This window comes from Vombatus ursinus, unplaced genomic scaffold (assembly GCF_900497805.2).
Source record: "Vombatus ursinus unplaced genomic scaffold, bare-nosed wombat genome assembly UNPS02010548.1, whole genome shotgun sequence".
Classification (NCBI taxonomy): Eukaryota; Metazoa; Chordata; class Mammalia; order Diprotodontia; family Vombatidae; genus Vombatus; species Vombatus ursinus.
The window spans coordinates 5,724,894-5,749,726 of NW_020950326.1; the positions used below are offsets into that span (position 1 = coordinate 5,724,894).

General features: G+C 37.8%; 2 protein-coding genes across 4 annotated transcripts in view; one reads left to right on the top strand and one right to left on the bottom strand.

The window, feature by feature from the left end:
* STEAP3 (STEAP3 metalloreductase) overlaps window positions 1–4,775 on the top strand; it is a 73,655-nt gene extending 68,880 nt beyond the window's left edge. For both annotated transcript variants that reach the window (XM_027854757.1, XM_027854758.1), the window contains exon 5: window positions 1,812–4,775. In XM_027854757.1, the coding sequence (XP_027710558.1) occupies window positions 1,812–2,093 (282 nt within the window). In that variant the 3' untranslated portion in view covers window positions 2,094–4,775. The remainder of the gene's footprint in view (window positions 1–1,811) is intronic.
* A 15,597-nt stretch (window positions 4,776–20,372) lies between these two features.
* Window positions 20,373–24,833, bottom strand: part of CUNH2orf76 (chromosome unknown C2orf76 homolog) — a 59,841-nt gene continuing 55,380 nt past the window's right edge. For both annotated transcript variants that reach the window (XM_027854719.1, XM_027854718.1), the window contains exon 6: window positions 20,373–20,519. In XM_027854719.1, coding sequence (XP_027710520.1) covers window positions 20,443–20,519 — 77 coding nt within the window. In that variant the 3' untranslated portion in view covers window positions 20,373–20,442. The remainder of the gene's footprint in view (window positions 20,520–24,833) is intronic.

The window sequence follows — 24,833 nt, forward strand, 5'->3', positions numbered from 1 at the left end:
ACTCAGGAATTTAAATCAAAGGGCAAGGAACTAACAAAAGTGATCAAAGCAATACACTGGGTTACGCCTAGCTTGTAATATGCCTGTGTATCCAAGCTCATGAGGATCTAGTGGGTTGATGTTGGTGGTGTTGTTGTTGTTGTTTTTTGCTTTTTTTTTTTTTGGTTAGATAATCAGGGTTAAGTGACTTGCCCAGGGTGACACAGCTATTAAGTGTCAAGACTCTGAGGCTGGATTTGAACTCAGGTCCTCCTGACTCCAAGGCCGGAGCTCTATCCACTGTACCACCTAGCTGCCCCTCGGTGGGTTTTTAAAAATGTATTTAATATTAATTGCTACATCTGACATTTATATAGCACATTAAGGTTTGCAAAGCACTGTACCTGGTATCTTGTTTGAGTCTAACAACAACCCTGTGAAGTCAGTGCTATTATCACCATTTTACAAATGGCGAGAGAGGTTATGACTTGCCCATAGTCACACAGTCTGAGGCAGGATTTGAACTCAAGCCTTCCTAACCCCAGGGCCAGGACTCCCTACATTGCACTATCTAACCTTCTGCATAATAGTTGTTGTAATTATTGGATCCCTGAAATGGGAAAGGGTTAGAAGTTGGAGAATTTTAACTTATTAAGTCACCTGGACAAGGTCACCCCAAAATCCACTGCTTTGTATATGCTAGTTTTAGATTTGTTTTTCTCCTAATGCCAAATAAGCTAAGACTTTAATCTACTTCTCAAGGATTGAGAATATTTTTTGTAGTAAGCATCATATTTCACTTGGGGCCAAAATGTTTTCTTTGATAACATCTCACAATTATAATTATGTCAATAGAAGATTTGCTTTCCTCTGCAAAAAAAAATTTTTTTTTGTTTTAAAAGCAACCTTTAGTAATCATGTCTCACTAGATGAGAGACATCCATACTGCTGTAACTGAAAGGTCCTTCTAGCCTGAATGAACTAGATGAGAATCAGATACACAGAGACTCAGAAAACTTGGCAACTGAACCAGACCCCTGAGTCAAGAATAAATCAAACAAGACTAAATAGAAATTTACAAGGCAAAAAATGACTAATTTCTAAAAAGATCAAAGGTATTCCTAAACCTTAGGATCCTGAAATTATACAGTGTGCCTCACTTGATATGGCTATTTGTGTCATTTTAAATTAAATACTAAGGGTATTTGGGAGAACATTTTAATTTGCATACTACTTTATAAATTATTGTCCTTTCTCATTTTATATGCAGCAATGCCACCTTATACTTACATATGGTAGCTTATACTTTCAAAAACTCATTCACAAAAATTATCTCACTTGATCCTCACCAATACCCCTATGATGTAGGTAGGACAGATGTCATCCTCATACAGATGAAGATACCAAGGTCTAGAGAGATAAAGCAACTTGTTCAAGGGCGTAGTTATTCTCAGTAGTAAAACTAGAACCCAGGTGTCTTAGGCCACTGATCTTTATACTGATCACGTATTCTTATTTCAGGGACTAATGGAGTGGATAGTTATACCTGGTTTTATAATAGCAGCATACAACATTTCCCTGGAAATTTTAACTTTATAATGCTTCTCTTCAGTTGTTTGAATGAATCCACATTCTCTGACCATACTGTGAACCAGTTCTGGGGTAAGGAGAAGATGAAGCCCTGAAAGATGGGCCTATAAGCAGGCTAGACCATAGAAGGATATCAGACTAAACAGAGTAGTCATTCATGTACTTCACCACTGCAAAGGAAAAAAGCATTTGAAAATGGAAGTTTCCAACTATCTGACATGTTTTCTTTTATTTCCCACCAGTCTACCCTCGGCTTCCTGGCCCTGGTTATAACTACCTTTCACACGCTCACCTATGGCTGGACAAGGGCCTTTGAAGAGAGCCGCTATAAGTTCTATTTACCTCCCACCTTCACACTTACGCTGCTGGTGCCATGCGTGGTCATTCTGGCCAAAGGGCTGTTTCTCCTGCCCTGTCTTCGCTGTCGACTGGCACGGATCAGAAGAGGTTGGGAGAAAGAAACCACAGTCAAGTTTGTATTGCCTACTGACTACCCCCACACTGAAAAAACAAGCCACGTGTAAATTCTGTGTTCTCTGTGGGACATACCTGTGATACTTAATGCACTATGAATACCTTATGGCTTTTTTTTTTAATTGTGCGATTTGATGTAATTGTGGATAAATATGAATATTTGTTGATAAGTTCTAAATTCCTGGGAAGCTACTTTATGCAGTAATATTCAAGATACACATATATGTATATATGGAATGTATTAGAATTATCATGTTTAGCAAAAAAAAAAAAAGGAAAGCAACTTAGATGTTGATATCTAGCTTTAAAAATTCCAGATGCTAGCAGGATGACAGATCACAACACTCTTTTTGACCACATCTGCAGAAAAGTACAAATGTAGGCATAATTCTTTTTGCACAGGCAAGGAGGTAAAATGTATATACACATTTATTATTCTAATAAATGTGGTTCGTTCCCTCCCCTGCTCCCAAAGGCTTTACCACAATTGAGTCATTAAAATAACATATGCCTAAAGCATAGTTAAAACAGTATCATTAGCAGTGGTTCTCCCTGGTATGGCTTCAAACACATAGGGTCAAAATTATAAACCAGTTAATGAACATCTCAGAATGCAACTTTCCAGGCTCATGCAGCATCAACCATCAGGAAAAAGTGCTATTGACTCTTCATGACCCCCTCCCCAGAAGATGGTCCCCAGTTAATAAAGGGATGCTGACAGGATGCTGACTGTGGGTGAACAGAAGAGAACGGAAACATCATCCTTTGCTCCAGGGGGGTTTGGGACCAGAGCTGCTCTACCTAATCCTTCCCCTGGCAGGGAAGATTTCTTCCTGAAAGTCAGAAATCAACACTGGCAACTGCAAATTGATTATCATGCAGAAGTGTGAAGTCTCTTCCTTACCAGAGCAGCTAATGAACACAATCCTGAGTAGAAGCGTAATTTCCTTTCCTTCCTTTAAGTTTCTGATGACCATCCTTTAAACCATTGTGCCTTCTCACCTTTGAAAACATTGTTTTAATTCTCTCCCAAGAAGGAAGAAAAACACCCACTTGGAAACTCAGGTCAAGGGGGGAAAAAAAGGTACCACTTTGGAGTTAAGCCTTTTTCAAGGCCCCTCTTCACTATACTGGTTATATATACATATATACATATATATGTGCAAATATGTATAGCCCACAAAGAGATCTGTGTCACAGCTGTGCAGAGTGGCTGTTGTACAACAGTGTAACTGACCCAGGACAAGCTAATGGTAAACCACAACGTTGCTGATTTTCTTGTAATGGGAGAACTATTTTTTTTTTTAAATTGCTAGAAAGGTGTCTTTTCTGCCAGGGCTCCAAACATGAAGTGTTGCTGCCTAAAAGTACAAGAGCTGTGTACAGGGTTTGGAACATTGCCCAGGGCTGTAGGATATTTACCATCAAATCATATGCCAACCCTTATGGGTTAGTATTAAAAAGCCTCTTCACATTCCAAGTAGAGGAAAAGGGAGGAGAGGGATGTAGAGGGAGAGGGTGATAAGGAGAGGAGTGTTCTTTTACAAGCCAAACTCTCTATCCTTTGACAGTTAACAGATTTCCCATCAGAAAAACATGATCTTTAAACAGAAAGGGAAAAAAAAATCAGTAGTATTAGAAGCAAAGGAATCAGTATTTCATCACACTGATGGGGAGCATTTGCTCCCAGTATATTGCCTGAGTCTGTTGGGGCAGTCCCAAGTTTATGGCATCTCTATAGGAAAGAAGATGGCAAGTACGGTAGTGGCCAAAGAGAAGAATCTGTCCAGTTTATTAGAATACTGCCATTATGAGAATCTGCACCTTTTCCCAGGTAGCCTGTGAAACAAGTAAGGTTCTGTCTTCCCTCACAGGGATGTTCCATGATTTTGTGTGTATGTGAGAGAGAGAGAGAGAGAGAGAGAGAGAGAGAGAGAGAGAGAGGGAAAGATAATTGAAGTGCAAGGTGATCTGATTAGGACAATGACCATGATGAAAGAGGAGGCCTGTGCAAAGTCGCTATCCACTTCTTGGCAAATAATTAGAAATCTGCTAGTCCTGGGCCAAGCAGAAGAAATCTGCCTCAAGATGACTTCCTCTCTGGTGGATGTGTCAGTGATTGAAGAGGATGACTGACAAGTTTTATCATTTTCTTGGTGTAGTCAGGAACCATCAACTCTACGCTAATGGAGTACAGGGAGAACATGGAACCATGAAATCTACCATAATCCAAAAACCTCATTAGACAATGCTTTTATGTTCTTCACCTTAAAAAAGAAATTGCTGACAAGTAGAAGAATGATTTATACTTCTCCCTCCCCCTACCACCTCTTGCAATAGGTGCTAATGAGCAGTGAAATGCCTAAAAGGTAGGCAGTGGGAGGAAAACAAGAAGCAAAGAACCTGGAAAATCCACAATTTAGATAATCAGCTTTTGAACAATAGACTCGGTTGTATGTTTATTCTTGGCCTCTGTCTACTGCTACTTTTCCCTACCTCACCAGGAAACTGATTGATTACATCATTGCCAAGACAGCAAGTCACCTCAGTTATAGCCTCATCTTCTCTATGTGCCTATAGGTAAAAATGTGCCTGAACAAGCTATTGAAATCCTAAATGTCACAATATGAGGTTTACTTTTCAAATCTATGCTATTTGAAGTCTGTGTACTTTGTTTTTACTTTGTAGAAAACATTTAAGAAGCAGTGACAATAAACAAAGATACTGATGAGTGTGGGCTCCTTATGTTTCCTCTTTGTGAAAGGACTCAGATCTTCTTAAATAATTAGCTAAAATAATATCTATGTCGAATTTCTTGTCCTCTCTATGGGGGGGAGGGGTGGTGGGGAGGGAGGGAGAGAATTTGAATTCAGAAGTTTTAAAAACAAATGTTCAAAATTGTTTTTACATGTAACTGGGGAAAAGTAAAATACTAAATAAAAGTTTAAAGAAAGAGAAAATCTGAAAAAACAAAACAAAAATAATTAGCAGGGGATTGGTTCCCTACGTGATACAATATATAAAAACGTTTTGTCCTGAAAACCATTTCTTGCAAAACTAATATAAACCAAAACTACTAGTTAAAAAGCAGTAATGAAAGGGAGAATATCACTGTTATCAGTTTATAGAATTTGCCTCGAAGGGGAGCTCGAGATCACCTAATCCAGCAGTATCCAAAGTAAGGGCATGGCAATGTACCCTAGGGTACTGTGGACTAACCCCAACAGATGTGTCATCAATCAATTTGAGGATAAAGTGGAAAACAACCCACATCCCACCCCTGCTATGATAATGGAGCTTTTCTCCAAAACAACCACACCTACCTTATCCCCCAAGACTCCTTAACTCTGCTCCTTCTATGTAAGCTCTCAACTTCCCCCATCTCATCTAGGTGTTGGGTCCCTCAAGGCAATTATAACCTAAACTACCCTCAACACAGGATAAACTAACCATTATTCGTCGCAATTCCGTAGGGGTCTCTAGAACAATTCCTCTGTCTCTGGGCTCTAGATCACCTTGGGGCTTCAGTAGGGGCCTGTGCAAGAACAGGCTCTTCTTGGGGTCAGGGACTTTTGAGTAAGAGCCCTGCCTCAGACAGACCCGAGTTCAAATTTGACCTCAGACACTTACCTGTGTGACTGTGGGCAAGTCACTTAACTTCTGTCCACCTCAGTTTCTTCAAACTATAAAATGGAGAGTAATAATAACACCTACCTCACAGAGTTGTTGTGAGGATCAAATGAGATAATTATAAATTATAAAGCTTAGCGTAGTACCTGGCATATAGGTGCGTAATAAATGCCTGTTCCTTTACTCCCTTTCCTCCTCTTTTCATTTTAGATGGGGCAGAATGCATATCACAGAATGCGTGGGCATGGGTGGACTTTAATCTGGATCTCATATAACATTACGTTATCTTTTCCCCTTAGCCCATCCATCTTCCCTGCTGCTGTTCAGGGTACCACCAAGGTTCTCACAGCCTTGGTGTCATCTTCAGCTAAATGCTGGGGATACAAAAAGAGGCAAAGGACAGTCCCTGCCCTCAAGGAGCACACAATCTAAAGAAGGAGACAATGTGCAAACAACTATAGATAAAGCAAGCTACCTACAGGACAAAAAGGAAATAATTTACAGAGAAAAGGTACTAGAATTAAGGGATTGGGGAAGGTTTCCAGTAAAAGATGGGATTTTAATTGGGATTTAAAGGAAGCCAGGAAAGTCAGTAGGCAAAGGTGAGGAGGGAGAGTGTTCCATGCCCAGAGGGAGAGATAGAGGATCAAAGAGTATATGCCAGGAAGGTGTAAGAACACTGAAAAGATATGAGGGGGCTATGTCATCATTTTCTAAACAATGGTCCATCTTTACAACAAAGAAAAGAGTTTTATCTGAAGCTACAAGAAACTGTCAGATGTGTACCTGGACCTAATGTCAAATGCCTAATCCCCTAATCACCACTGCATTATATACTGAAGGCAGCAGAGTTAGGGGAGTGAGAAGCAGTAATAATTATGTATAACTTAGAGGCAGCTAGGTGGTACAGTGGATAGAGCACCAGCCCTGAAGTCAGGAGGACCTGAGTTCAAATCTGGCCTCAGACCAAACACTTGACACTTACTAGCTGTGTGACCCTGGGCAAGTCACTTAAGCCCAATTGCCTAAAACAAAAAAAAATTATGTATAACTTAAAAAGAAAATAGTGTCCACCCTTATAACTATATTTACTGTGAAGCTCCCTAACTTACTTCAAAGCAGGAATGGCAATGAAGAGAGTTTGTTAATGCTTTGAACTGAACTTTTTGCTACACAGAGAGCTGCCGGAGTGGGCCTGTCATTCAGAAAAGCCCTCTGTGTCCTTGAGTTCTGGGTGTGATTCAGCACTTCACAGCTGTGTGATTCCAGGTGACAGCCAACAGCCAACTTTGGTTTTATTCTCTTCCACAGGCAGTGTCTAGACTTCTAAATGTGTATATACATTCTTCACCCCCTCCCCCCCCTTTTAAAAGCACCCATGTCATCTGAGATAGCTGGCTGGAGGGATGGGTGATGGGTAATGGATACTTTCACCTCCAAGCTTCCTGTTCTGTGTAGCCCAGTTACAAAAGACTGTAAAATGTCAGTCTTAGCTAGGTCATGATGGATAGGTGTGAGCACCTCTGTTACCTTTCCCTGGATAAGAGGATTAAAGAGGATGTTTGGAAAGCATAGCTTGATCTCTAGAGGAAAGTCAGGAGAGAAAAATCAACAATAGAGTACTGCATAATCAGTTCAATACCCAGAACTACAAAAATAAGAAGGTAAGATTAAAAAAATAATCCAAATTTCACAGCATGGAGGGATATGATAAAACAGAGAAGAGAATTAAAACATTAAGTCTGGTACTTAAATCTAAAACTGCCTTCCACTCCCATTCACTTAAACTTATTAAAGGTGGTACTGGAAAATATTTTTTTTGGAGAATTCTTCTAATATCTTTCTCCATTGTGTTTCTACTCCTTATTCAATTTTAATGATTATCATTGGGATTTCACTGCCTATGAGTGAACACAATGGCAGAACTATAAAAGGCAGGGGACTTCCTTTTATATGGCAATTGACCACTTGCAGATCATTTGATAGACATATTATTTGATCCTTACAAACCCTCTGTTACGTGGACAGTGCAAATATAATTTTTGCCATCTTACAAAAGAGAAAATAGGCTCAGAGGGATCATGTATTTTGTTCAAGATCACCTGCCAAGTGAAGGGATAGCTCAGACTTGAACCTGAATCTCCTGATTCCAAAATTCAGTAATCTCCATCATACCATTAGGAACTGGCACTAAAGATTAATTGGGCAAGTGGCAGATGTTCATAGCCCTAGGTTGGTCCTCCCCAAATATGAAACATTTCAGTGAGATTCTTAGAAGGAAGTCCTTGGGCTCCTGAGAAATACTGGCTACATATTTCTCATGGCCTTGGGCTGGCTACTTGCCTTGAGTTTGAATTTGCTGTTGCCTTCTCTGATTACTCCTCTGGCCCCTAATTCTGATTCACTGAGGCTTGCAAGCACCAGAGAGCCCACTAGCCTCACCTCCATTAGAGACTCCATGTGTCAGGGTATCTGTACTCTGAGGGACTCAGATCAGGAGGGCTTACTTCATAAAACTGCCTTTCTGATCATAACCTCCTGTCCTTCTTACCTGTCCCCGCACCCCTTACTTTTCCTAAACCTATTCTTTGTCCTCAGCACAACTCCCAGTCTCTCCGGCCTTCTCCAAGTCCATCAGTCCTATGCTATGCTCACCTGGCCCTCTAGATGCTGTCCTCCACCCTTGAATTCCTTGCCTCCTTGTCCTGCTGCTACATTTACATCTTGCCAGTCCTCTACTTTGAATTGTCTCCACTACCTGTATTCTCCAGAGTCACTGCTGCACAGCAGTCCTTTCATTCTTCCTTGGGCTCTCTATTTCCCATACCTCAGAAAGTATTTCAAACTACTCCCTGTCTCCTCAAGTCCATTTTCTCCCAACTAAATTAACTTATCTCCATCTTTACAGAGAAAATCAAAGCCATGTACATGATCTCTCCTCATACCCTAGTCCATTTCTCAAGATATTTACTTTTTTCCTCCCATCCTTTGCTCTTTGGCTCTAGTCTTGAAGGAAGAAGTGGCCCTTTTCGTCATGGCTAACATTTCCACCAGCCTCATCACCACTTGCCTAACCTACCGTAATAATTACCTGTCTCCTTAGCTATCCTCCACAGAGCTGCCAAAATAATCTTCCTAACCCACAGGTCTGACCATGTCAATCCCCTGTTCAAAAATCTTCCATGGCTCCCTACTGTCTCCAAGATAAAACATTAACCCTTTCCAACCTTCATTTCTCTTCTGAAATCCAGTCCCCTGTCACCAGCTCTATACTGGACATTTCCAGCTACATGTCACCTTAGCATCTTTAATGCAAAATGTCCCAAACACAACTGATCCCCAAACCCTCACATCTTTCTATCTTTCTTCTTTGTTGAGGACATTATCATCCTTCCAATCACCTGGATTTGCAATCTCTCAGGCAGTATCAACTTGTCACTCCATGTCTGTTCAGGTGCTATGTCTTTTTGGTCTTGTCTCTATAACATCTCACATCTGTCCCCTTTCTCTACACTTACACCACAACCTGGCCTTCATATCCTCTTGCAAGGACTACCGAAACAACCTCCTAATTAGGCTCCCTGCAACCAACATCTCCCCTCTGCAATATCTCCTCTACATTCCAAATTAATCTTCCTAAAACATAAGTCTAATCATGTCACTCCTCAAGAAGCTCCAGTGCCTACCTCTAAAATAAAACACAATCCAGTCTGTTTTGCTCCTAAAGTCCTCCACAATCTGACTTCAGCCCACCATTCCAAATTTATTGAACATTATTCTCCCCTCTTTACCCACTTTATGTTCCAGCCATGGCATTCTCACTACCATCCTCTTTGCCTCTCTAAAGGCTGTCCCCTACACCTACCTTGTACCCCTCTTCCTCATTTCTGCTTTTCAAATTTTCTCTCTGAGATAGAGAAATTCCATTTGAAATAACTACAGACAATATAAAATGCTTGGGAACCTACCTGCCAAGACACACGCAAGAATTATATGAATACAATCACAGGGCATTCTTCTCAGAAATAAAGACATCTAAAAATTGGAGAAATATTAATTGCTCATGGGTAGGCTGAGCCAATGTAATAAAAATTACAATGCTATCTAAAATAATTAACTTATTCAGTGCCATATCAATCAAATCACCAAAACCTATTTTATACAGCTAGAAAAATAATAATGAAATGCATACGGAGGAACAAAAGTTCAAGATATCAAGGGAATCAATGAAAAAAAAGTAAGGAAAGTAGCCTAGCAGTATCAGAAATCTCAATCTATTCTACAAAATTGTAATCATCAAAATAATTTGGTATTAGATAAGAAATAGAGTGGTTGATCAACAGAACAGGTTAAGTACACAATATAAAGAAGCAAATGAGCACAGTAACCTAGTATTTGATAAACCCAACGATTCCAGCTATTAGAACAAGAACTCACTATCTGACAAAAACTGCTGGGAAAACCTGAAAGCAGTTTGGCAGAAACTAGGCATAGACCAACATCTTATATTATACACCAAGATAAGTTCAAAATGGGTCCATGATTTGGACAAGAGAATACCACAAGCAACAGCAGAACATGGAAGAAATTACTTGTCAGATCTATGGATAGGAGAAGAGTTCATGACCAAATTTCCTGTTTTTCTCCTCTCTGCTTCATATAATCAATCCCTAGCTTCCTTCAAAGGTCAACTCAATATCTACCTCTTTCAGAAAGCCTATCCTGTTAGTGCTCTATCCCCCATCAAAAATCCATTTTGTATATATTTTAATGTTTTTCTTTATCCAATAAAACATACACTCCCTGAAGGAAAGTCTTTCAATTCTATCTTTGTCTAACCTAATATGGTACGTTGCCCTAAGAAGCTGCTTAATAAATGTGATTCAATTGAACTGAATTGTTAAATTAGCCTGGTCCTTTCTGATGTTATTTCATATCATTCTCCTTCACAAACACTGCTGAGCCAAGCTGTTCCCCAAAAGTGATGGTCCATCTCCCACTGCAGTGCATTCACAAATGACATTCCCAATACCTAGAATTCATCCCCTTTCCTCATTTCTGCCTCTCAAATAGTTTACATTCCTTCAAAGCCTAACCACTACGAAGCCTTTGCAAATACAAATATTAGTGCCTTCCCTTTCCTCAAATATTCCTAGAACAACTTTTCTGATCTCTCCATTGCTTTACTTCCTACTGTGTGTGTGTGTGTGTGTATGTATGTACAGTTCTCCTCTCCACAGTAGAATATAAGCTCCTTGAAGTTGGAGACTTGTTTCATTTTTGTTTTTAAATCCCACTGTAGGCACTTAAATGTTATAAAAAATGAATTCTTCTTTTATACCTCAGGTACAGGACCAGGAACCCAGAAGAAACTTAGCCAAGGTTATTATATAATTATGCGGCAGGCTTTTAAAAAAAGCTGTCATACAAAAGTTGTTTTGTTTCTTTTTAAAATGACCTAGAAACAAAAACACAATGGTATTTGAAATTATCTAGGGTACCACTGCACTAAAGTCACAGAATTTTAGAGCTGGAAGGGACCTTAGAGAACTTTATTGAGAAGGATACATGAGGACAGTACTATGTTGCCTAGAGTGGTTTTATGACATAATTCCAGTTTTTATAGGATAGAAATTACTTTTTACTCCCAAATCTCCGAGCACTGCTTTAAAATCTGGCTTTTTACTTCCAAAACAATACCTCCAAGCATCTACACAGATCAGAATAAATTAAAAAGTGAATTTGATTCTAGAATGGGTATATTTAAGCATCGTGCACTTTCTAAACAAAGGCAGTAGGGGGCAGCTAGGTGGCGCAGTGGATAGAGCACGGGCCCTGGAGTCAGGAGGATCTGAGTTCAAATGTGACCTCAGACCAAACACTTGACACTTGCTACTTGTGTGACCTTGGGCAAGTCACTTAACCCCAACTGACTAAAAAGAAAAAAAACTCTGTATGTGTATGTATATATATAAACAAAGGAAGTAGCACACAATCAAAAGTGTACTTCAAACCTTCAGAAAGTGATCTACTTAAATCTGCTTATCTTATTCAATTATCAGAATTTTAAAACAAAGAATCCTAATTGTGACATTTTACAAATTGTATATAATATATGAGCAGCAGCATGTAAGAGCAACAATAGTATTGAGGCATCAATCAGAGTCTATTAGTGGATAAAATTAAGCCAGACATAAATGCTATAGTATACTGGACATCAGACTATATTAGATCAAAATGAAATACAGGTTATAGTATTAATAAGAACACTGTTCCATTTTAATGTAGCAACCAACATTATTAACAAGCTAGAAGCTTTGAATTTCAGTAATACCCCTCCTCCAAAACCCAATGCTAACCTTATAAGCTAAACTTACCAACCCTGTCTATTAATCATTGCCATTAATAAGCAACTCAATATTTTCTTGCCCATTCATTCTCAAAATGCCTATGGAACAGACTATGCTGACACCTGGTGGTAATCAACACAAAAGAAAAGTACAACTTCCTAGTACCTTTCTACATTAACCACATTTTCCCTCTGTTATTTTACCCGTTTGGTTGTTTTTTTTCTTTTAATGAAGAAATTTGATGGTGGTTTTAAGAAGAAACTCATTTTCTTTATGGAGATTCATTCTGTAATGACAATAACATTCCAATCATAACATAATATAAAACTGTAAGGCTGAGCATATATTTAGAAAACACAGCCCCCAAAACTTGCATTTTAGAAATATTTCTACCTGGGTACTTTTAGACTAACCAGAAGAGGTTTTTAATTTTCTTCCTTTAAAACACAGCCTGTGTCCAGAATCTTCTAAAGGAATTTGTATTAGACTACATCATTACCTGCTACTATTGTCATTTTTGTTCAGTTGTTGTGATTATTCATGACCCCATAGACCATAACAGCACGCCAATACTGTCCATGGGGTTTTCTTGGCAAAGATACTGGAGTGGTTTGCCATTTACTTCTCCAGGCAAACAGAGGTGAAGTGACTTGCCCAGGGTCACACAACTAGTAAGTGTCTAAGACAGCATTTGAATTCAGTTTTTCCTGACTCCAGGCCTACCACTCTATCCACTGAGCAACCTAGCTACTTACTGTTGATTATTAACTAGTCATAATTTGCAGAAAGCCAAAGAAAAACAAGGAAGACATATCAAGTCTGATTCAGTACTAAAGGTCACATTTTGCCAAAAGTGAGGCAGAGATTGGATTAAGTAATAAAGTATACTAAAGAAAAGGATATTTAAAGAGTCTTATGAGCACTGCAGTGGTGGATGCTACTGTTGAGACACAAGGATATAGAGAGTATCCAAATGGTAGCAAGAGCCCTGGATCCTGCCGTCACATATATATGTGCCCTGGGACAGTCCTTTCTGGTATGAAGCCTCAGTTTCTCCACGACAAGTAATATGGAATTGTATCATTTGCCACGTATTTCATGCAAATGTCATAACGAACATGTAAATTTATGTAAAGTTTTTTGAGTTTCTAGGAAACAAGTATTATGGATATAAAGAAAATTCATTAATAACAGTAACACTAACTACAGAACACTGAAAATATGATGCTAAGTAATAGCACTACAAGAATTACTATCTATAACCAACAGAAAAGGGCAAATAGTTTTAACAAACTGAAAGGTATGCCTCTTACCTTTTTAGGAATGGTTTAATTTTAAATGCCAGTAACAAGTTCACTTCTAGGTCACTTTTAAACAAGTAACTTCGTTTTAAGGCAGTTGCGGGGGAAAAAAGATCATCATTTGTACAACTATCGAATTTTCCTCTCTTTCTCTCCCTCAGCTTTCCAGGGACATTTCAAACAGAAACAAAAGACAATCTAGGACACTTATTGTGCCTATTGCTAATAACTACCACAGCATTTTCTTCCAGCTAGGAAAAAAAAAAAAGTACTCACTGAGGAGGCACCAGAATTGCCTCTAGGCATACAAAGGAACTGAATGGCAGAACAAAAATGAGTCAGCTGCATGAAAATGCAGGTGCCTGTAGAAACTAAACTCAAAACCAATAGACACAAACCAACTTTTAACAAGAATCAAAAAAGGATCTTATTCACTCAATTCTATTGCAAACACACCAGAATTCAGACTGCAGATCTGGAATCTCTGTACCCAACATAATTCAATCTGCAAACCAATTATCTAGTCTATCAAACTTCTGGATTCTCTTTCCCATGGTGACAGCCTTTTCTTCCAACTGCTTCCATTCATTTGTTGCCCACCCTAACCGGTTTGTCACATTATCATCAGTTTTCTCCTACACTCCCTGCTAGACCCTCTATCTGTAATGACTTGTTCCTTGCTCAGAATCTTTTCAGTCTACTCACTCATACTGAATTCGTTTTGGGGGGACCTGTTTTGTCATAAGAAATAAGCCTCAAGGGACAGCTAGGTGGTGCAGTGAATAGAGCACCGGCCCTGAAGTCAGGAGGACCTGAGTTCAAATCCGGCCTCAGACCAAACACTTGACACGTACTAGCTGTGTGACCTTGGGCAAGGCACTTAACCCCGATTGCCTCACCAAAAAAAAAAAAAAAAAAAGGAAATAGGCTTCAAAAGGTCCATCCAAAAGTTTTTCTGTTAAAATCAGAAGGAAAATCTCAAATGAGATTTTGTTCTAATATAGCACTAATGAAAGGTTTCATAATAATAGCAGGTCTTAATAAATGAGAAATGGAGGTGGAAGTCTAGTCACCACAAATGTGCCTTTGTCCTGGCCTGATTTAGACAGAGGACCTTTGGGACTATGCCATTCTTAACTGAACAATGCTCATTGCAGACATCATTTACTAAGGTGATAAGACTCTATCTTGTGGTATGGACTCATTAAAAACTAGCATGAGCCAAAAAAAAACTCACTTTGCTAAGTATACAAAACAACTCCTAGATATATTCATTGTCTCTATTTGTTTCGGTGTAGAGCTGCTCTGCATTAGCTAGGTCCTAAAATGGAGCTCTTTTCTGTGCTGATCTTAACACTTGTGAGTGGTCCTTTTTACAGAATTCTCACAAAGTGTCATATACCATAAGAATACACAATTGGGTCACTGTCCTATAGAAACTTAAATTCTAAGGCACCGTTGACATACTTCATATGAATTCATGAATCCAATTCATAATACAATAACCTGATCAAAGATCTAAAAAGCAACCTCATTTCAGTACCAACATTACTTGCATTTTTCAACTAGTAAGTCAACAAGTATTTATTGAGCATTTACTATGTGTCAGTCACTGTGTTAAGCATTGAAAATAGAAAGAGAGGCAACAAAAATAATAATTGGGAGTATCCTACATGTGCTGCTGAACCACCACTTAGCATATATAATAAATACACTTTTTTTGATAGAAAATGAAGGAAGGTTCCACAATCTTGTGTACATTCCAGGGAATTTAAGCTGAAGGGAATCGTATACTAGGTTTAACACAATAGATGATTATGAAAGTTGGGTATGAATCTGGGTAGATTTGTGCTTTCCTGACCATCCAATGAAATAGAGGAAGATTTCCTGATAGTAATATACTAGTTTAGCATGTGGGCTAATCAATTAATCAATTGATTATTATAATTATAAGCATAAATATATAAATATAATAATAAATAATTAAATTTAATTTATATAATATAATATGTAAATTAATATATAAATAATATAAATAATAAATAATTATTATAAAATTAATTAAAATCATTTCTTCTAAAATTACTGTCATCTGAATGACCACAACAATCTGCCAGTGCTTACTATCAATATTTTCAATCATTTTCCATAATAAATTAACAATCTATTTGGGATGGCATGGGGGAGAGATAATCTCTTCTTCTCTATCTATAATCCTTTTCTCTGAAATTACCAATTCCACTATGACTACTGAAATAGGCTGGGTCATCAGTTTCAAGCCTTCATTCATCTTCCTTCACCCATCAATATGATAATAACATCATTTATAGTATCTTCAAGGCTTACAAAGTGTATTTGCAAAGGGTACATTTCCTTATTTTAGCCTTGCCACAGCCTTGTGAAGTGTGTACTTCAGGTATCTTTTCACTTACAAGTAAGGAAAGACTGAGATTCAGTGACTTGTCCATCGTCACAAGATAGTACCAGAGGCACAATGGAAACCCAGATCTTCCTGACTTTATCATATGATCCCTGGCTCCCTCTAGAGATGGGCAAACTGTAGAGAACTCAAGAAAGGCTCCCCAACTAACATCCAATCAACAGTATCTTTGAGAAATGCAAGTTGGCATCTCTTTCAGAGTAGTGTGGATGAATTTTCTGCTCTCGGAATATGTCTGAGAGAGACAGATAAAAGAGGAGCACCAATTATGAAAGAGCAAACCTGCCAAAAGCACATGTGGATGTGTATACACAGGCATTTATATACCTATATATGCACAAAGACACATACATATAGATTATTTCAAAAGTCCACTGGTTTCACCAGACTCCCCAAGGGATCCATGACACAAAAAAGTTAAGAACTTCTGGCCTAAAGGTTGCATTTACCTTCTGCAAACGAAGAGAAAACAAACTTTTTTTTCCAGTTAGGATTGCCAAGAATGCATTGTATTCAATAGAATATAAACTCCCTGAGGGTAGATATGATTTTAGTTTTTGTCTTCATAATAATCCCAGCACCAAAGATAGTTTCAGGCATATGGTAGGCATTAATAAATGCTTGCTGAGTAAATGAAGAAGTTCGTAGGAGATTGACTTAAAACAAAAAAAAAATTGATAATTTAAAAAAGATAAATATCCACTACTTTTTGTATCTGATACCACCTCATATTATTCAACTCTATTCAACTAAATGAGTTCCTATTAAATGCCACTAAGGTGCTTTGCAGAAAGAGAGCTAAGTTCAGGGGATACAATGATAACAATGAAAAATGAAAAATGCCCTTGGGGCTTACATTTTCTTTGGGGCATATAAAACGTACAGACAAATATATTCAAAAGAAATGAATGAATAAAAGGAGAAGTGGAGCAGCACTAGGTACCAAGAAATACTCACTAGATGATATCCAGAAGAATGGTGAAGAACATTTGGATAAGAATGAACAGGGGGATAAAAAGTGACACTTAAATGGGAACATGCTAACAACTACCCAGAAAGGATTATAGAAGACAAAGCACAAACCTGGTAAGGAGGCATGATACTGCAGCGATGGGAAGAGAATCAGTCAACTACCTGGACACATGCTGGAGTATTCACTCTATCATAAGGAGACCAAAAGATAAAACTATGACTTGCCTTAATGATAATTTCACAAAAGCAGACAATCTAAAAGTTGGAAAGGACCCCAAAGGCTACCGAGTCTAACTTGTACCTGAAAAAGAATCATTCTTTCCAAGGTTTACTACTTTTTTTTCCCTTTGGAGGGAGGGAGGGAAGAAAAGGAGACATGTTTAAGAAGAAAACAATTTTAAAAAATATTTATTATACATATACACACTTTTTTTTACAGTTACTTCAGTTAAAGTAGCAATATATACATATGGTGTAACTCGCTTAAGAAAATTATTGTTTCTGAAGCCCACGTTAATTTAATTTTTATAATTAGAATATATTTGAAATACACTGAGATTTCACTATTTTAAGGAGTCCTATGATGATTCACTTAGCAAAACAACAAAAAAATCATGTGGTACAAAGATTGGTTTTTGGTGCAGAGACCTGTGATTTCATTAGTATAGAGAATTCTAGTTGTGAAAATACCCTCACTAGTAAAAACTGCTGACTCTTCTGTCATTTGTAGCCTTTGTGGGTTGCTTAAGGTACTGAAAGTTCAAATGAGTTACCTCTGATTAGGGGCAGGACTTGGAGTCAGTCCTTGATACTGTGGTCAAAACAGAACAAACATTTCTGCCTTAGCGGCTTCAAGGAGCAATTATGAGCCTGGCTGACATCACACAGGGAACTTTAATTTTTGGACCAAGTCTCTTTCTAATTACAATCTGTTGGTTTTCAATTGGAAAAATGGTTTGTTTGTTTTTCTCCAAAGCTACCAGTGATCTCTCAATTTTGAAACCTAATGACCTTTTCTCTATCCTCATCCTTCTTGAGCTTCATGAAGCAATATCGGGTTAACCATCCTCTCCTCTTGGATACTCTCTCTTCTCTGAGTTTTCCTGATCCTGTTCTCTCTTAGTTCTTGCTCTCATTGTCTGACAGCACTTTTCAGGTTTCCTTTACTGCAATCTCATTTATGCCATGCCCCTTCACTGTGGTGCACACTAATGCTCTACCCAGAGCCCTCTTCTTTCTATATATTCTCTTTAGGTGACCTCCTCAGTTCCCATGAGTTAAATAATCATCTCTATGACAATGACTCCCAAATCTACATATCCCACCCGGCCTGAGCTTTAGTTCACATTAAAAATACCTTTTGGACATTTCCAACTCTATGTCTTGCAGGCATCTCAAACTATACACATCTAATAGGAAACTCATTAGCTTTCCCCAAAAACCCATCCCTCATCAGTTGTCACCTAGACTATTACAAGTTTCCTAACTGGTCTTCCTACATTTAGTCTCTCCTCTCTATAATCTGTCCATCACACATTTGGCAAAGTGACATTCCTAAAGCCTTGGTCTCACCATGAGGTATCCTCCCTTCTCCATAAACTCCACCCCCTATTGCCTTTAGGATCAAATACAAACTTCCCTGTTCGTCATTCAAGGACCTGGAAAGTAGGTCCAATTTACTCTTCCACGTACATCATATATTCTTCTTTAAACTATCCACAATCCAGCCTAACTTCTGGTCTTGCTGTTCCTCATATACAACATTCCATCTCTCATCTCCATGCCTTTGCACACACTATCACTAGGCCTGGTACACACTCCCCTTTTCGTCCTTTCACCTCAGAGAATCCTGAGCTTCCTTCAAAGCTCAGCTCAAGCACTACCTCCCTCTTGAGGCTTTTCCTGATTCCCAGGTTCCTGGTGTCTTCCCGGAAAGCCGCCTGACATGTTTACTTTGGATTCGTTTTGTATAAACTTTTATGAGTAATGTTGTTTACCCCAAAAGAATAGAAGCACCGAGGAGGCAGGGTCATTTCCTTTTTGTCTTTGTCACCCCAGCAACTAGAAGAGTTCCGAGGCCCCCATAAGGGGCTTATTGATTTAATGATCTTGAATGAAAATGCTGCTATAGTCTGAAAGATTTTATCTTCAAGGACGAACTTGTTTTCAAAGAACAATTTTCTCTAAGCAATAGACAGAGATACCTTTTCCCCCCAAAGATATGAATTTGGTTCTATTGTATTTTACTTCTCAAGCCATCAGAAATTCAGCCATGCTGCTTATGCTGACTAATATATTTTAAAAAAGGAAAATGCATGACCCTTAGACATCACAAAAATCTCTCTGGAATATGTAATGCTTATTTTCTTTTGTGGTTGTGTGTTGTACAGTCAAGAAACTGAAAAATGGATGAAATGATCACACTAGACCTTCATCTCTTTTGGTGGAAAAATAAAGTAATAGATAACTCCAATTAGAAACTATGGATGAGACACAAAATGAATAAAAGACCTCATAAATTCTTTCAAGAACAATCTAATATTGGCTAGTCACAAGAAATTCTAAGGTTTTGAGAAAATGTTAAAAACAAAAACTACAGGGGAATGGAACAGTGTTCCATTAGTATATTATATTTACCTTTTGGTTTCTATTATTTTTAAAAATCTCAATACAGTTTTCATCACAAAAAGAAATGCTACATTAATTACAGTGCCTAGATGATAAAATACAAGTGAGAGGGAAACATAAGTGTGTGAGGGACTGTCTGATGTTGGCTACTGCCAGGTGAATGTTGTGGCAAGATTGGGGTAGAATCTGGGTATTTGGAAGTCGAGGCAGGGGCTGTGGTAGGCGGAGTCATGGTGAACTGGGATGGGCTGGGTACGGAGAAGCCCTGAGGCAGTGGGCAGTGCTATGTGAGATAAGCTGGGTGCAAGGAAGTAGCCGGAGCATGTGCTCCTGAGGCAAGGGGCGGTGCCACGTGGGAGTGGGACGGCAGAGGACGAGTTCCCTTTGCTTAGTCCCCTCCCTAAATGCAACGTCAACCCCAGACGCCTCCTTCCTGTGACCTTCCTGACTTCCTAGGTCACGTACTCTTTGTCTATGCACTAATCCCAGACGCCTCCTTCCTGTATCCGGTCCTAGCCTCCTGCGTCACTCCCTCTCCCTTGGTGCGCTAAACTCAGACAGCCCCTTCCGGTATCTGACCCTACAATCATTGACTAGTAGGCGGGCTGAGGAGGAGGGGCTAAGTAGGTTCTGAGGAACGGTTGTGGTTGGGAACGCTCTCTCTTTGCTCCTGCTCTGTTGCTATGGCCTTCCTGCTTGGCCTTGCTGTGATGGCCTCTGAATAAAGCTCAGGTGTTGGCAGCCTCCTGATGGGTTGTCTCTGTGTGTGTATCCGGGTAGGCACCGAAGACTGGTAAGTAAGTATGACTCTGGCAGCCTGCTCCTTATAGGAGGAGAGTGTACGGCGCGGCCGGCACAAGGTCGGCGCAGCCGGTACATAAGTGTGTCTGAGAAATGTTAAAATGACAACAGGTATCACTAACAGAGTTTGGATACAAATGGCAGACTGTGAAAAGAAACTGTAACTCAGCATGGATTAATCTTTTAGGATTTATTTATCAGTAAAAAAAAAAAATCCCTCACTAAGCAAATAAAGAGCTTACTATAGGTATGCAAAAAATAAACTCCCCCGAAGTCTTCACCAGGATGAAACAGGATTAGCTTTGTAGTTCTTGTAATCTTCTTCACAGAAAAATGCAATTTCAGTTTCATTGGCTGAAAAAAGAAAAATAAATTTGTGAAAATTTTTAATGAAAAGTTAAGTTTAAACCTAAAACAGGAAACAAAGGTATACTGATTCAGAATTTTAGCTTCCAGGGCTCTTAAGTGAGAAAGACAAGTATAGATTTTACTGAATATAGCACAAGAAAATGTTTTTGTTGAAGAGACAAATAATGTGATAGAGCACTGGAGCTAGATTCAAATCCTGCCTCAGTTATTTACCAGCTATATGATAATGGACAAACCACTTAACCTCTCAGAAGCTCAGTTTCCTTTTCTATAAAATGGGGATAATAAAAATTGCTTTACAAGGTTGTTGCGATAAATGAACTCCATAAACCTTAAAGCATAATGGAGATATAAGTTATTTGCTTAAAATAATTTTTGGTTTATAAACATTAAAAAATCCCAAACAATTATAAAAAGAAAAAAAAATCACCCAAACCAGTTCAAACATGAGCTATGGGGCGCAATATGGATGGTTTTTAGAAAATCACCAGTGCCCCTTCATTGTTCTCCTTGTAGTTCCAGGAAATAATGGACCTTGATTTTTCAAGTTCACTATTGAGTTAGTGAGAAGGGGGAAAAAAAATCCTCCTTTTTTTTTCCCCCTGAAATTAGCCTGTAGGTATAATAATTTAATACTTAGAGGATCAGTAGAATATTTTACAGATCACTTTACATTCTCCCTCATGACCCATCAAAATATGTGTCTGAAGAAGTTAATTTTTTGCCCTGCTTATGATTAATTCATGAGGCTTCAACAATATGCAAAGTGAAAGACACAAATTGGCTTCTACAGCAATACCTTCAAATACCTCTAATTATTCACAGGGGATATGGCACAGCTACAGGACCCACAAAGGTTCAGAGCAGTCACAATTCTTTCAACCTAACAGGTCAAGGACTTCTTCTTCTAAAACAATAAGTCAGCATCATTATTAATTCAGAACTGAGACAAATCTGATGGAAAGCCTTCACAATTATTAAACATGCAATTCTTTAAGGTGTGGAGCCAACAAGTTTCACAATCGCTTTTTAAATTAAGGCAGAAGTTAATACAGTCTGCTTGGCTATACAGAAAGGGCAAGAAGGTTTTCAGAATCTTGACTAGAAAACAGACAAGATTATTTGTAATGAATATTGAGCACTTTATTAACATATCTCCTACTCTAAAAGAGACATACAAAACTCTACCAAATATACACTAAAATAGTAACAGTAATTATGAAATAGAATCCTTAAGCAGAGTTAGCACTTTGGTTTCAAAATACACAATTTCAGTGCCTTAGAATTTATCACCAAAAATGTTGGTAAGTTTTAGCATGCAATTTCATTTGATTTTTTTTATAACATCCCAGGGATGAAATTTAATCAGAGTAGCTAAAAATCAGATTGCAAAGATCAAGTCACACTGGGTCTGTGGGTGGACTGCAGATAGCACTCAGAAATCAATGAAAGGGTATTGGAGACAGACTGAACTCCTGGAAAACATTTCTAATTTAAAGTGAGCTATGGCTCATAATGAAATAATTCCAAAAAGGAGTTCAAACTTAGCATGAAGAAAATGTTGAAAAAGAAGACCTTTACCTAGTTAAAGAAATTTAATATTACAAGAAAATAAAATGTTTCAAAACTGATCCCAAAAGCATAAAAAGCACTCAGGACTTTTCCCCTCCCAACATACCCAAAGGGGTAGCTTATATATAATTTGCAAGTGATTCTAATTAAACTTATAATGAAAGAAAGGCTAGAGATTTCACCTTCTTAATTATCATAAAACAAGTTTTTACTAATGTAACAGTCTATTATTACATGTAACACTTTACAAATATAGCTATGTTTATAGCAATCCACTTAATAAATTTGTTGACTATCACTACACATTTCTTTTATGGTGGCCAATGTTACTCTACATAGTATTTTCACCTACGATTACAGGTGTAGATTGGGTTAACATATGGAAAGTACTGACAAATAGAATGATGTTCTGACACATGGCTTCTTTCTCAGGTCTAAATAATTTATAAATCAACACACTCTTTATATAGGCATTTAAGTACTTTCTAAGACATCAGATCAGAATTATCTTGGGAAAGAAGGTAGTAAAATGATGTTCCTATTCTTAGGTACTTAAATTTAACAATCCTAAAAGACAAACTTTTTATGTGCTTCTAAGCTTGCAGACAATTTTTTCTCCATGACAAATTTTTAAGCTTGAAAAATTTTGGACATGAATTTTCAGTATTTAGTATGAGAGGTTGAGATTTCCTCCCTCACTAAACCAACAAAAAACATTCCAAAAGTCAAAACAGCATTTATTTAAAATTTAGAACAATATGGTCCTCAAGTGACAAGAGAATTAAACTTATAAAATCGATACAACCCTAATAATAAATTAACTTGTGAATTCCTATACATGTTCTAGAAATTTACTTGCCAAATTAAATATATAAGAAAAAAATGTATAGCTTCCCTTTCAAGACCCACTCCCAAATTATCCTTATCCTTCCTACCATAATTTCTTAAATTCTTGCTTCTTACTACCTTTAAAAGTGGCTCCTAAAAGAACTGCAGGAAGCCTAGCAGTGTGATGGTCCCTGAGGGCACTCGATTTTAAATTAAATGTGCTGTAGGCTGCAGTGCACTCAGGTGCACAAGCCCCCGGCACGTGAATCTGAAATGAATGTGCAATCTAAAATCCAATAAATACATTGCCAGCTCTTCCCCTTGTCTTACTATCAAATAAAACCAAGAAAGTAAGAACCCCCAAATCCATTTATGGAACATTATAACAATGACCTTCAAGTTTAATTAGCTGAACAGAAATTAGGATATCCAAACTAATAATCTAAAGTAAATTATTCACTATACTATTTCCAAATAGTACATATATTTTTCTTAACACTTAAAAAACTCTTCTGGGAACTTTAAATTATCATTTTAAAAATCAAATGCAAAATAGACTACCTAAGTCAACTTTTCTGTCAACTAGCCAACTAAACAATAAGAATTCATTGAAGTCATATTCTATGCCTAACTCTATGTGAAAGATTTATGGAATACTAGAGTAGATTCAAACATCATTTCTGTCCACAAGGAACTTACAATCTAGTGGAGGAAGATAAGATATAAACATGAACTACATAGTGAACAAGAAGCTATGATAAGGTGCTAAACTGTCTGGTTCAGATAATCAAAGAACAAAACAATAAATAATAAGGTGCTGATTATGGGGCACAGGAAATAAATGGGAAAGGAATTATTGAGTAAAGGCAACAATGGGGTTTTTATATAGTAATTTCATATAGAAAGGAAGGTGTTTCAACTCAAAGCAAATATCTTATGCATCCAATCTCACAAAATTCAGATGCACAAGCCATTCAAAAGTTTGTCAACAAAAGAGCACTATCCAGGTAGATCAGCAATCTAAATTAAACAGGTTCCAACTACAGAGTTCAGTCCTTGATCTGAAATTGAAATGTGAAGAAAGAGTACAATCAAAAGCTCAGTTTCAACATTTACTATACTAGACATATGCTGAATAGATAGAGGAAGAACAATCTATGACAGTTCTTTCAAACCCCTGTTATTGTCAATTTATGAATATTTCAAATTCCCCCGTCCTAACTTCTTATTTAACTGAGGATGAGGTTATACTAGTATTAAGGTGACAAATAACTACCTAAACATGTTAGAGGGAGAAGACAAAATAATCCTTAATGAAATACAAATTAAATATGATTTTCACCATTAATGAGAATAGCATATTACTGTGTTATTAGATATATATATAAGTGACACGATTTTTAGCATGAAAAAGGGTTCTGGTAATGAGTAGAAGACTGAAATGACACTCAAAATGAAAGCATACCACAAGGGAGTTTTGGAATCATTACAGAAATATGCTCAAAGTGAACTCCCTTCCTTTTTCCCCCCTCCCAAAAAAAATCCTAATAACCTCTCAGTTTAGCCTACAATATCTTGTCTTAAAATATTTCTAATACAGTATCAGCTCCCAAGTGAAGTGAAAATGCTATAATTTCTTTATCAAACTAGAGAAAAATCAATAGAGCTAACCACTTGAGAGAACAAAGAATAAAGGAAGTAAAATGTAGCTAAATAAATAAGCTTACTCTCCAAATGATTTTACATTTGAGTGTTAAAAAATGGAGACACCACATAGACATTCTTTAAATCATAAGTAATAATTCCTGGAAAAACTGTTCTTTTGCATCCACAAAGCCAGAGAAGGGGGTGGGTGTGTGTGTGTGTGTGTGTGTGTGTGTGTGTGTGTGTGTGTGTGTG